The 15,007-nt window shown below is 40.3% G+C and overlaps 1 protein-coding gene across 1 annotated transcript; it reads left to right on the top strand.

Moving 5' to 3' along the window:
- Nucleotides 1–952: 952 nt before the first annotated feature.
- Nucleotides 953–10,511, top strand: LOC108681331 (the record flags this gene model as incomplete). Its single annotated transcript, XM_018170352.1, has 7 exons — nucleotides 953–1,073; nucleotides 1,257–1,553; nucleotides 1,965–2,106; nucleotides 2,474–2,569; nucleotides 9,161–9,357; nucleotides 9,594–9,724; nucleotides 10,416–10,511. Coding segments are annotated over exons 1-7 (1,080 nt in total), but the record flags the coding sequence as incomplete, so codon positions are not given.
- Between the last annotated feature and the right edge of the window lie 4,496 nt (nucleotides 10,512–15,007).

The raw sequence follows: 15,007 nt of genomic DNA on the forward strand, positions 1-15,007 counted from the left end.
TTCTGTGGAAGTTAAAATGAAAGATATATTTCAAGAAAAGAAAACTAATTTACAGAATTAGCTGGTGAACATTTAAAGGATATAATATGATTTAGTTTAATAAAGTTCTTAAAACAACGAGAAGCCGGGTAAAAAATCTTCGAAATCTTCAGTTGACTTTGAAAACTACAACAGATCTTGGAATTCAATATTTAAAAACTTACGAAGAACCGATACTAAGTGGATACAAAATATACTTTGTCCTAAGAATGGATACACAGTGAATTGAATGATATTTAATAATATGATAACAGGAGAAAATACATATATTACTCTCTAATTCCACTCATTGTGTACTCTCTACTTATATTAAAAAAAGTTTAAGCGGTAACAGTCTGATTCTCAGCTGATAATTTGTAGTCTATGTTCTAAGCTTGTAAATACAGTTCTTTTTCTTTCAGCAATAACCCACTTGTATTATTCTCTATTAAAATCATTAAACGTTGAACTCAATTGATTCTGGCTGTAATAAACTCTCTCCACGAGCCTCTGGAGAAAAAAAATGACATTTCCGTACAGTCTAATTTTCTGAATGAAATAGTTTCTTATAAGTTTAGATTAGTTTACGTCATCGACGCAATGTTACGAAACAATTTTTACGCCAAACTAATTTTCTTAATTCTTAATAAAACATTTTCCAATGTAGTTCATTGTCAGGTTCAAGGAAGTAAATTAATTTATTAACGACGTTTCGAATGTGACATCATTCATTTTCAAGTTATAGGAAGCATTGAATACTGAAATTTAGGCGGAAATAAGTACATGATACACGTAAATATGATACAACACGAAAATTTGGAACCGTGAAAATAATTCCGAAACAATCTCAAAGTTCAGAAAATCCGGCAGTTATGAGACGAGTAGCTGGAGTCCAATCCGTAGAGATGAGGGCTTCAGCTATCATCGGTCGAATATGTCGGGCCACTGCACGATGAAGATGCTGGTGTGTTTCTCCGGCACAGTGGGAGTTGTTGTCAAGGGTGTCAGGGAGCCTGTTGGATTCATCACGGATCATGAGATGAAGTTGCTCGATGGTAAGACTTTGAGACCTGGTCTGGTTGCGAAATTGTCTCAGGTGGCAGGAAAAACAGCTGCTCAATGTCGTTGAAGTTACTCCAATTACTCTAATGTAGTCCAAAAGATGAAGAAGTCTACAGCCTTCTTTGAAGCAAAATTTATAGATCACATCAGATTTTTGAAGAACTCCTTTTTTGAAGGGGCCGTTGCTGAGTACAGTTCGGTATTTGACGTCGTTGTCAAGGGTGTCACAGAGCCGGTTGAATTCATCACGGATCTTGAGATGAAGTTGCTCGATTGTAATACTTTGAGACATGATCACTGGGGAACTGGGACGCGATTGCTGGGGAACTGGGACGCGATTGCTGGGGAACTGGGACGCGATTACTGGGGAACTGGGACGCGATTGCTGGGGAACTGGGACGCGATTGCTGGGGAACTGGGACGCGATTGCTGGGGAACTGGGACGCGATTGCTGGGGAACTGGGACGCGATTGGTGGGGAACTGGGACGCGATTGCTGGGGAACTGGAACGCTTAATTAATAAAAATAAATAATTATGCTAGCAAAGGAAGAAAGGAGTTTAAACTACCAATGATGGGAACAATTTTTTGCAATTTAGAAGGATAAAAATTGCTCATTCAACTTTGCAGGGAAGCTAATAGTCTACATGAAAACTGAGACACAAAAAGATAACTAGGAAGGATGAAACAAGTTAAGTGGAGAACAGTTCAGAGCAATTTGTGTTCGTCCTAACTGGTCAATACAGAGGGTAACCTGCTTACGCGTATGCAAGTGTAGGGGAGCGTGATCAGGTGTAATGGCTGCCAAGTTGCGGCAAATATTAAAGCAGTTTTATTTACTCAGACTGTTGTATTAACCAAATTATAACCGAGTGTACCCGGCAGTTGGTTATAGCGCTCTGCACAGCCCGCCTTCGTCTGCAGTCGACGGAGGTAGTGGAAGAAATGCCATCACTGAAAAAGTTCAGAAGACGTGCGTTGCGAAATTCAATGAAGACGGCACGGTGAAACTGCCTGAGTTGTACATGTGAGTTCAAATTAAGGAATTATTAAGCCTATATTCTAGCTCGGAGGCATGTGACACTAGAAAATAGATTGTATTATAAAAAAATTCCTACATGTGCGAATTGAAATTGAAAACTGCAAGTGCTTTTTACAGAACGGAATACCAGCAATTGGAAATATTCAATAACAAATAAATTTGAATAAAATGCATTTAACGTAGCTTAAAAATATGGTGATACGAAAGAAATCACGAGTGAATTCTGCTAGAATCTCAAAAAATAAGGAAACAATCTTCCCAAATTGTACGATACTGACGAGTTATGAAGACGAAGTAACGTCTAAATTAATAAGCCAATAACGTACTAACTTGTGACCGCACGTGCCACCAGAGACGTGGTGCCAGACGTCGCAGCGTCCAACGTCTACTTGATGGAGACGTCGTCTGCAGCAGCCCTGCCCCCCAGGGGGCTCTGTTCGGTGGAGAGGTGATGATAGTGATGAGTGGTGACTATTGAATTATGCTTATCACTTATGATAGGGCATGTATGGTGATGAAGGACTGTTGATGGTTACTTACGTTACTTAATTTAACAAAGCTCCGGAAGTCACTCGTCGGCGGACGATAGATTTTGGAACAGAACTATGGTATCTGAAACCCAACCCAATATGCTATGAGCTGAAAGTTTCGTAACTCAACGAAACGTCGGAAGTCATGTTCGATCCGTGGTCTGGTGGCGCACGGCAGGATTCATGCAGTTCCACTGGTGTGCTGGGCTGGTTGGTCGCAGTCCGTTGTCCGCTGGTTGCAGTTCGAGCTAAAGTCAGGGTATGAAGTGATGGTTCGATGTTACGTTCAGTGATGGACGAGCATAACACTCTGGGCTATTGCTTCAGAACATGGTAGCGTAAAGCTCTTGATATTTAAAACAAGATGATGTCATGGGCTGGTAACTGACGGCAGGATTAATACGCGGCTGATTGGTGGCCTTTCGGAAATATGCTAGGCGTTCTATTCAGGGCAGATTGGTGCACAAAATTGGTGGCGCACGTCTGCGTTCCCGCAGGATTCAGTACGTATGTTAGTTAAGCAGAAAATTGATGGTTTTCGTTTCAAAATGAATCATAATTCGTTCAAATGATATAAATATGTGAGGGAAGATGACAATTATTATGTCAATTAATGATGCATGTGGTTTATTTTTATTCAGGTTTGATGACGATTCGTTGGACTGATGTGCGAGGACTTGCGTCAATAAATAATTATTTTATAAACATTATTTAGTATTATGCGACGGTAAATTCTCATTTTCCTCAGTGCTAATCTCCATAATTTTTAACGGTCGATGTCAACCCCGTTTTATCTTACTATATATTATATAAAATTACTCAAAATTTGTTCAAAAGCCGGACAAATTTGGATAGGTTTCCCGACTGTGGTTAGAATGTCGGAAATTTTTGCGTCTAGTAGTTCCTCCTTCAATTATTTGGTATTTAATTAAGGAGCGTGGATGCCACGTACGTGTGGCTAAACGGGAGAAAAATAGTCCACGGGTTTTATCCGGTTTATTTCATAAGGGTGACGCAAGAAACTGCACACAAGGGTTGAGATTAGGTACTGGCCTGGGAACAGGTCTTTAGACAACAATAATAATAGTTGGCAACATTGTAAGAAATACGAAATAAGCTGATCTAGGAACTTGTGAAACATCGTTATCGGCATAAGCAGGGTTGTATCGAATCCAAGAGTAGGGGCTGCAAAACATCGATCCTTTTTTAAATGTAGCAAGAAGATCATTCCTAATTGCTCGTGGCCTGAGCTCTTAGAGCTATAAGGTACTAGCTACGTTAATATAAACTAGCTTACGTTAGAATAATGATGGAGGCGCTCTGCGTTACAGTACTAGTGTATTAATCGCAATATGGAGACTGTTTCAGATATCGTCTCGGATCTGCGTCTGAGGGGAAGACATCGTTAAGATCAGCAACATCACTTAAACCGCTTACTATTGATTTAGGTAGGGGGAGGCGAAGTGATCTAGTATTCGGACGATCTTCACCACGTGTCCTGTCTCGCCTAGGTTTCTGCAAGGTATCGGTTAAGGTAAGCGCATAGATCTAGACAACCAAATAATGCTAGTTATGTCTATACTAGACACTTAGAGTAGAGAGTTATGATTCAAGAGGGGAACATGGCTATAGTCTGCCATGTTCAGTGACGCAATGTTCAGCGACGCCATGGTCGCCATATTGGTTTCTGAACTAACTCCTGGTAGATAAATCTAGATAAAAACCCTGAAAATGACAATATAATGCTAGTGAACTGCTATGAATGAGCATTGAGGAATTACTACTAGATACTCAAGGTAAAAGGTTATGATTCAAGAAGAGAATATGGCTAGTCCGCCATGTTCAGCGACGCCATGGTCGCCATATTGGTTTCATGGCCGGTACCGGGACGCTTCGGAAATTTCCTAGGTTTTCACGTTAGATAGGGACGTCACAAATCAATAACAACACTCTAAATGCTATTGTAATATAATAAACACATCACTGAGTAGCCGCGAGATTGCTATGGGATTCGATGAGCTTTCATCGAATGATTTTCGACACATGGGTTAGCTATGGTAGAATAGATCCGCAATTTTCATTTCAGGACTCGGTGGCTCACACGCTCATCGTTCTACGGTTGGCACGCAATTTATATAGGCAAATGATGACGTTAATAACTTAAGGTTACTTATCGCTAGTAAAAAATACACGCTGGTCCGGGTAAGCGCAGTACAGGTGCTTACGTTATATCACTGCAGAGCAGACTGAGGCTTGGGTGTACGTAAAGCTTCTAACGGGGCAGCGAGGCTTGCTTGTCCCGAAGAAAACGGGGTGACGTTTGAGGTGGACTATGTTAAAGTTTTGCTGGGTATAGATGAAGGGTGTGGGTTGATCTGACGAGCGTCCTAGAGCGACGTCACAGTGGAAACAAAAAGTATAAAAAACTTTACATGATTTCACAACACAAACCTCATTAGGCAAGGATTAGGGCTATAAACCGTATTTACAAAACAAACTCTATACTAATGTTACGGATGTTGCGACAAGATAGCACAATTTTTTTACATTTAATAGCAAATTAAGAGGCCCGTGGACGCGCTCAGCCGCGGTAGTCGTCTATGGAAATTCTTAACTATGAATTCGACAGATAACTCCCCTTATTAGTAAGATAAAAATCTGAAATTTGGAATGCTATAATGGCTAATTATCTTCAACCTGTGGACATTAAGATAAATTATGTAAACTTTGTATTACCAGTGTTATCGCTAACGAAAATTTTGAACCATGAGGATCGTAAAACGAGCGACTCTTCTAACATTTTCGCGATACCAGTTTGTTTAACTCGTTATTCTTCATTGATCGCTATACCAAGCATTTCTGAATAATTTTTCTGGTGGTAGTTATATTAGTTTTTAACAACAGGTCCGTGAATTTTCCGTAGATTTAATCGAGATTTGCCCCTCCGTTGTCGTACTTGGCAGGAGAGGCAGGCCTGTCCTCTGGTAATACTGTAAATCTTCTGTGGGTCCGCGGTAAACATCCTCCCTCTCCCCCCCCACACACTTTGCAGTCCACTCAGCTTTCAAAGCGCTTCTCTGGTGCTGGAGTGACTTTTAAAAGGCCAAGACTATGTATTGTCAGTCATATAATATTGTTAAGCTGGTCCTAAATAAATGGCATGCGTTACGATGATTACGGAGAAATAATCTTAATTGCGTTTCAAAATGTGAAGCAAACGAATGCATAAACAACACAATTCAAACAACAATGCAATCAATGGAGCGTTCATGTCGATATGCAAATTTTCAATCTCTAGTAAAATGAAATCTCTAGCACAGGAAAAGGGTAATTCAGTCAAAGTTGGAAATCCATCAGTTTAAATCACTCGAATTTCTTATTTCTACTGATGATGACCATAACCGTACCGCTATTGATGATGACCATGACCGTACCGCTACTGACTATGACCGTCACCGTACCGCTACTGACTATGACCATGACCGTACCGCTACAGACTATGACCGTGACCGTACCGCTACTGACTATGACCGTGACCGTACCGCTACTGACTATGACCGTGACCGTACCGCTACTGATGATGACCATGACCGTACCGCTACTGAAACTATAACCATGACCGTACCGCTACTGATGATTACCGGAACCGTACCGCTACTGACTATAACCATGACCGTACCGCTACTGATGATTACCGGAACCGTACCGCTACTGACTATAACCGTCACCGTACCGCTACTGACTATGACCGTGACTGTTCCGCTATTGATGATGAGCGTGACCGTAGTGCTATTGATAACCGTGGCCGTACTGCTATTGATGATTCCTGTAGATTTTTTACATTGTATTGTCGGAGTGGTAGTTGCATAAATCTCACAGCCTCACACTGTTGTCGGCTGTTAGGTTTAAAACAAAGATGGTCGTTTACAATTTGGGTGTGTAGGGAATAGGATGAGGGTGAGCTTTGAGAGGGGAAGAGACATCCTTCCTGCTCGAATTCCTGTGTAGTCTGTGGTTAGGAAAATCCCGCCGACAAATTACCGGCGTACGCTGTGCTTCTTGGTTAATCCTGCATAAATTCTTTCACCAAATCAATAAACCGGCTCATGTTTATTAAAGAGCTGGCATACGCCTTGTGTGTTTTGTACAGCATCAACTGAATGTTCTCATGTAAATAGTCTAAATTAGAAATTGTCCTTTGTTAATATGTAATACTAGCTTCACTTCTATCAGTTTCACATTCATTGCATGAATTACTCATGAAGAAAATTCACCTCATTATAATAAATGACAAGGGTGAGAATATTCATGTCATGAAAGAAACAAAATATTATATATTATTATATTATGTATAATATATTATATTATATATTAAGAAGCAAATCAGCAAACTGTTTGAACATTTCCTCATATTTTACCATATTTTATGATTTGAAATTTCTCGCACTTAATATTGCAATTGATGTTTCTGGAAGAGCTTCTAATTAAATAAATAAAATCATAACAAAATAATCCGTTTGCAACTATTACAAATATTGGGAGCGATATTGACGATGGTGTTGTTCATGAATTCATGAGTACATATTCAAATAACGTTGATATTTAAATGTTTCAATTTATAAATTAGTTAACATTGTTACCTTACAATATCTATTAATGAATGATACCCGTCAGTCAGTCCATCAACAAATTTATATAAGATTACGAAGGAGCGTGTAACTATACAGTGTATCCAATAACTATACATTGCAGCTAATACCTATACAGTTATGAATAGTTATAGTAGGTAGGTGAGGGGACGAAGTGACACACCACACTCAGACGCTGCCATCAGCCTACACCAGTAAATCACTCCTCAACCCTCACCTACCCCACTCATCCGTTACACCGTTGTCCTCAGTTACACAATACTGCTGTTGTCTCGAGTCTATACACGCAGTTCTGCTTTGGTAGTGTAGCGCGGACTTCGAAAGAAAAAGAAATTATCACGAAGAAATGAATGTGAAAGAAATGAAGAAAGAAACGAAGAAATGAATGTCAAACAATTTCGCACAGTTCGTCAAAGAATTTTTTAGCCTTCCCAGCGAGTGCATGCGTGAGATCATGTGTAGATTTAAATGCGTTAGAGGGGGTATTTGTAAAAATCTCCCCCCAACCGCTACCTCCTCCCTAAGTCCCCCCGCTTCCCCATCGTTGAATTCCTCTCAAGTCTAAACCAACCAGCCGCGTGAGGAGATGCAAAGAGTGGAAGCTGGCTTTCTACTGAATAGGCGTGAACTGCGTACTCATTTTTACAGGAATTTGATAGCCGACAATATTCACAAAAAATTGCTTTGTGTGTCATAAAATTAAATAATGAAAGCAATCAAAGCTTTAATTCAAATAATAATTGCCATGACACATTTTTGCACATTACTGTTGATGCTTCGTTACTTATATGCATTTTTATTGACATGAAATTATAGTATTCACATATGCTCGAGCGATCTTTACACGTGCTTATATGAAACATCCTAAATTAACTTGGTTGTGCTATCACGACACAGCATTACCGTAAATTATGAACGCGTATTGTCAATAAAGGTTATTAGTAAGAAAACAACCAATTTGAAAATAGAGTAAAATTTCGTATAATAATTAGTAGTATGTTGCTCGCTGATTAAAAATGTCGAGAAGGGGAAGCGAAGGAGGGCAAGTGTGCAGCCAGACGTAGGATGTGGCAGACGTTAGACGGCAGAGCCTGGCCGAGAAATTTTAACCGCGTGAGGCCGTTTGGGCTTGATGCTGCGTTCACCGACCGCTCCACGGGACTCTTAAGAACTTACAAATTCAAATTACAAATTAATCATAGTCCGGTTTGGGAGTATGATTAGTTGCAAAATCCGACTATGATTAGTTGACTAATGATCATTTTAAATTTGCTTTTTAATATACAAAACCCTGTGCTACCTGGACCTATCCTCAGCATCTCAATATAATTACCACAGTGTTTTTAATACAAGTGTTTGAACCCCAACCTACGAGGTTGGCATAAAAGAGCTTGTGGTGGTTTGTTGTTCATTTATTTACCATCGTTTGTTGTTTATTTATTTTATATATTTATATATATATTAGTTTTGGATGGCAGAATTAGTTTATTTTTACGCGTGCGATTAACGACCAGAGAGTTCGTTGATTTAAATTATCAAAGAGTCGGATAATTCTACTTTGAAATAATTTTCAGAGTGATTTTCTGATTCAAAATTTTACTGTAGTATCCTATTTACGTATATCATGTACTTATTTCCACCAAAATGTCAATATTTATATATATATGTATATTTATCTATATAGATATTTTTAAAATGTCGCACAATTCACGACGCCCCGTAAACAACCCAACTTTGACGCGCTTTTGACCGACAGTCGAATAGATATTACATTAGTCATTGACTTAATATGATGATATATTAATATAATTATATAAGGATTATCTTCCTTGTTAAGCACATTTTTCCTAATCTTCCCAGTTACTGCAAACTGAATCCCCACGCATCTGTTTGGTTCTTTGTGACGTCTAACTCCTTTGAACCCTCGACGTTGGCTGCCTTGAAGGCACTTCAGGCCGCCTACCAGAACTTGTGCGTGGTTCACCTCAACTTCACCAGGCATTTCGAGGACACTCCGTTACTAGAACTTTACCTCTCCAAAAAGTTCAATGAAACAGGCAAGCAGCTGCTGAATTGAAATGGTGTCGTAAAAAAGTCTGAGTCTACCCTTAATTAAAATGTTAATATAATCTGGGTTTGTTTGGTCTGTAGCATTTGATAAAGTATGTCAAACTTGACTGTACCTAGACTGAAGTTCAACAGCAATGAGGTTTTCAATAACAGTCGAATTAGCATTCAAATTCGTTGATACCGTTGATGCGCAATGTGGGAAAAAACATTTAATTTTTCACAGCTTACAAAATCAACAACCTGAGCAACTTAAGCCGCCTGGTGATGGTGTACAAGTTCGGGGGCTTGTACTCAGACATGGACATCATCGCCCTGCGCCCCCTGGTGGGCGTCACCGACTTCATCTCCCTCGAGGTGCCCCGAACGCACGACATTATACATGAAATAGAGATGCATATATCATGTAACTTCATTGCCCTGCAGGTGTCCACAATCAACCAATATATATAACGTAGAGTTTCATGTAACTTCTTAGCATATATAATATAACAGAGCTGCATTCAACATGTAACTGCTTGGCTGTGCGGGTGCTCCCTAACATGATACTGCCAATCATGGCGAGTTTTGTGATCATCGGAGCACACGTTTTTTTAAATAAATATTTTCGTTGAGTGAGTAGATCAAAAGAGTTTGAGAATGAAATTTTATATCTACATTGAAAATGTCACGCGAAAATATGTGTTTACCTGTCGATACACATAGGAGGAAAAGAAATATATATTCCGACATCTATAGAAAAACCAAAATTGATAATATTTATCTTTTTATTTAATGCAAGAGCGCTGAAGATTAATTACAAAGCAATATTCATTTGAGAAAGCCGATGGAGTGGATATTCTACGTACCATTTCTACGCAATAATTGATAAATCAATGCACGTTTTAAATCATTCCAAAACATTTTTCATTATATTGCGGTGGTTTCAAATACCAATGTCAATTGAAAAATGTCAAAGAAGAATATAATATAACTTCATAAAATAATGTATGCTTCATAAAATCATGTATGAACAAATAAAATTGGAATAAATTTGTTATGCTTTCAGAGAAGCATCAACCAACTTACCAACAGCATGCTTCGCATGCGGCGCCAGCACCCCATGTTCCTCAGCGTCATGCGGCACTTAGCGGCCAACTATAACGTGAGGGCATGTTGGGCCATGTGGCCTAGCGCCATAAGGAACATAGCGGCCAACTATAACGTGAGGGCATGTTGGGCCATGTGGCCTAGCGTCATGAGGCACATAGAGGCAAACTATAATGTGAGAGCATGTTGGGCCATGTGGCCTAGCGCCATAAGGAACATAGCGGCCAACTATAATACGATCTTGTATAACATGGTAAGTATAGTATGCCTCCGTCTGTCTGGCAACGTTGGGCATCCCAGGTTATGGAACTGTTATCCAACTATCCAAGTCCAGTGGAAATGATGCGAGACCTGCCGCGCTGCTCCACGTTGCACTCTTTCGGGAATGACAATATCTTCTGCTGTATGAGGATCCCACACACAACTGCAGTGCTCCATTATGGGGCAGGCTAATGCTTTATAGTCGGTTGCGTTGCTGGATTTCGTCTAATGAAGCCTAGGGTACGGTTTAACCATGTTATTGATGTTAGAAATATGTGGCTTTCACTTCAGCTTCTTGGAAAGTGTTTCCCCGAATACGTCACCTGGATTTCTTCTATCAGCAGGTACCCACGCTTTCTGGATCCTACGGCAAGTCAAGTGGGCAAGTCAAGTGAAACGTGGAGTATTTTTGAGGGTGGAAGGACATCTTACATCGCTGTTCTTATGCTATAAGAGCATTCACTGCAATTAGTATGGAATCTTCGTCTTCGGCTGTTTTGATTGTCTTGTGGCATGCAGTGTCGTCAGTGAAAAACCTTGGCCTTGCGGAGAGTCCGGCATGAAGATCGTTTATATACAATAGGAAGAGCGTTTGGCCCATAAAGGAATCCAAAGGGACCCCCGATTCCACTGGACAGAACTCTGAATATGATCTGTTGTTCAAAACAGACTGCATTGTCACATAGGAAATTCCGGATCCAGGCTTCTCCCTTTACGCTGATAAAATAGTGGTGGAGTTCGTAGAGCAACAGGTTGTGGCTCACTTTGTCGAATGCTTGCGAAAAATCCAAAACGATTTAAGTCCTCCTCGAATCCTAGCTCGAGAGTTTTTGAAACCTCATCCATAAGGCCAAACAACTGAGTCTCACATGAGGGACCTCTGCAGAAGCCATGCTATTCTTTACAGTGAATTTTGTGCTCCTCACAATAAGAAATTATGTCACTAATGAGTGTATGCTCCAAGGGCGCACAGGGGATACAGGTCAGCGAGACGGGTATGTATTTCTCAGCACAGTGATGTTCTCGTTTCTCGAAAATAAGGCACACGTGCTCAATCTTCGAGTTCGTAGGCACTCAACGTCAAGGCACGTCTGGTCCAGGTGATCGATGGGGCTAGTTCTGTCGGCAACCTGTTCAATACATGGGGGCTAATCCGTCAAGGCCACAAGCCTATGAGAGGTCAAAATTACGAAGCAGTTCCTCAACACCAACCTTTGACTTGTGTAACTGCTCCAAGAGTCCTCTGTAGGCGTCCAGCGGTGGCATAGGGCATCTCGTCTTGAACTATTCCTCTGCGAAATCCTCATGGCTAGTTAACGCGGACTGAAACTGCCGGTTTACAATTTCAGCTCTGACTTTGTTGTTTGAGACGAGTTTTCGTGTTTCTGTGAGAGGTCAGATACCAGGATTTCTTCTTCTTTTCAGAGGAGAGATACCAGGATTTTTATTATGTCTATATTTAGGCTGGGTTCACACCACGCTGCCGGGTACGTGCTGGGAAAATGCCTGTCACGGTTCAGTCCAATATTCTTTAGTACTTTTCCATACAATCATTTACACCATGGTCATGGCAAGTGTCTTGCTTCTATAGAAATGCAATAAAGAATACAAGACTGGACCGTGACTGGCATATGCTTGGCACGGGCTCGGCAGTATGATGTGTAGAAGGCTCTAATAAAAGACTAAAAGCGTTGGATGGGGCGGTGCTGCTCAGCCTACTCCTCCGTGATGAGACCTTCCGCATACATCCAGTACTGCCTCTTCAATCTCTGCTGCACTAGTTTTTTTAGTGACTTGGATGCAGTGTGGCGATCCTGTCTTTCAGTTTTCTTCGTCTTTTTGTGCAATCAGTCTCTCCAGCTGATGAGCTTCAGTGTCTAGTAATTTCTCTACGGGTGATTTTTTCTGTGCCCAATCTATTTGTGTGGTCAGCTGCTTGGTTGCTGATAACCCGCCCCTAACATTATAAGCGATCGCCATTCAATAATTGCTTATATCAATAGTTAGGTAACATGTATTGTTTTCACGCTGTCTCGGCGAGTTTTGACTATAGCTGGACAGCAGAAGTATCAGGTTCAATTTAAAGAGTTGACACGGGTGATATGGTGCATGAAAAGAAGAGGAAGAATGCGTTGAAGGCTGAAGTGCGGGGAAGATATCGGAGGTTATAATGAAGACGTTATCGACCCTTCAACATGATTAGTATGTTGGCAAAAGTGCCAGAGGAGCTTATTATCTATTGGAGCAGAGTCAACCTAAAGCGGCCCCTAGACGGTCAATATTATTGCGCAATATTATTGAGCATCTAGGGGCGATATTGACAGGATGTGTAAGATATTTTGCGTTTTCAGAATCTCGAAAATACATTGCGCAACTTCATTATTTTTCAGTAACGTCTAACTCAATTTAATTATTTCCATTTTAGTTCAGAGTGATTTATTTGCACAGCTAACGACAGCCGCGTTTGATTCAGTTCCGCCATTTAGTACCTAGCAGCCACTGGCATTCCGTGTATTGTGTTAGCCTGGAAGTGAAAGCCTTGTGTCACTGTCACTCTAGTGTCTAGTCCTAAAGCCTAAAACAGCCAACAGTGCTCATAACCCTTATCAGTGAAACTGCCAGTTAAAGCCGACTGATCAATGTCACACTCTTCACTTGTTCCATTTGTTTTGCAATACTATCCCTAAATATATTTTTAATAGAAAATTCTTTCATTTAAAGTTTAAACAAGATTAATAGCTTCCACTGTTTAACTCTGAAGTGGACAACGGGTTTGTCCCACCCGCTAGCACGGTAACAATGTCAATCGGGTGTGTTTATCACGGCGGGCGGAAGAAACTTCTTCTAGACTTTATTGAGATTTAAAGTGGACCTTCAAGATTCAATGGATATTTAATTTAAGGATTATACTAATCATTTACAGGAGCCAGTTTAATTCATCGATGATCTTGAGATGAAATTGCTCGATTGTAATACTAAGAGACCGTTTCAGATGCTTTTCTGAGTCTCTAGTTTTCATATTTTTGACCTCACTGCTGATTTTTCTTGCAATTGGTTCAGTTCTGTGTCTCACAGTAATCATTTTCTCTCCTGCTGCCGGGTCTTTATTGCAAAAATTAGTTTTGGATGGCAGAAATAGTTTATTTATACGCGTGCGATTAACGACCAGAGAATATATAACGTCCGGAGCTTTCTCCGGACTATTCTTATGATGATTCTATAATTATTTAATGTAATAAACTTAATATGGTAAGTATTAATATTAAAATGAACAAGATATTAGTTCTAGGTTGCGAGATATGATATACATAATGGCAGTTTTATGTAGCGAGATCCGCTACATTCAGGGCAGGGTGGCCCAGTGGTTACAGTTCAGAGTACCAAGATTGGAGCAGAGAGGCGCGGGTTCGATCCCAGTTCTGTGCGCCAGTTTCTGGTCAGAATCAGCAAGGAGGCCGGGCGGTTAAACACAGCAGAATTGGAGCAGTGAGTTGTGAGTTCGAGACCGCAACAAGCGGTGAATGTTCTGCGATGTTAAGAATCGGCGACAAGACTACGACTTAATAAACGCTGAAATCGCTATTATTTATTTATTATTATGAGCCTCCCGCATGTGATTCCTAGGTCCTCCAGATTGTAGCATGTGAGTTGGCAACTTAAGGTCGTGCTAGTGTGAATAATGTAGTTTATATTTGGAAGAAGTCTACATCTTTCTATATTACAGTAAAATTCAAAACCAACATTTGTTTCTTGATGCAATCCAGATTTTATACAAGGATTATTATTCATGACATGGTTACTAATTTTTTTTATTTTCGCCGCAGATCAAAAGTTTTTGCAAATATAAAGATTTTTAATATAAAATATTCTCTGGTCTTCAATCCAACTTGCGTAAAGGAAGACATAATGGAACTAGTCAACCTTGAAGAAAGCCTTCTGCCGATTTACACCGATTTTCTGAAATTTCTAAACCTGCGGACGTCCCGGGTTTTTGGGCTCCTGATGCTTTCGTTTTCGGGGCCGGGCCGGGCTGAGAGAGTCAGCTGGCTGCTGTCGTACTATATGATTACTCGGGAGAAACAAAAGAAGGCGCAAGTACAAGTCGAGGACATTTGCATCGTCTAGTCTTTGAACAAATCAAAATTTGAATAATATATAAACAAACTGTTACAAATCAACTTACAATCGTAACAATGCCTACTGGAAGGCTGAAACGTAAAAAAAAGTACCAAGGAGACTCGGTATCAGAATCTTCTGATGCCTCTGAGATCAACTCTGTACAGACTGTAC

Source organism: Hyalella azteca, unplaced genomic scaffold (genome assembly GCF_000764305.2).
Source record: "Hyalella azteca isolate HAZT.00-mixed unplaced genomic scaffold, Hazt_2.0.2 contig12633, whole genome shotgun sequence".
In the NCBI taxonomy this organism is placed as follows: Eukaryota; Metazoa; Arthropoda; class Malacostraca; order Amphipoda; family Hyalellidae; genus Hyalella; species Hyalella azteca.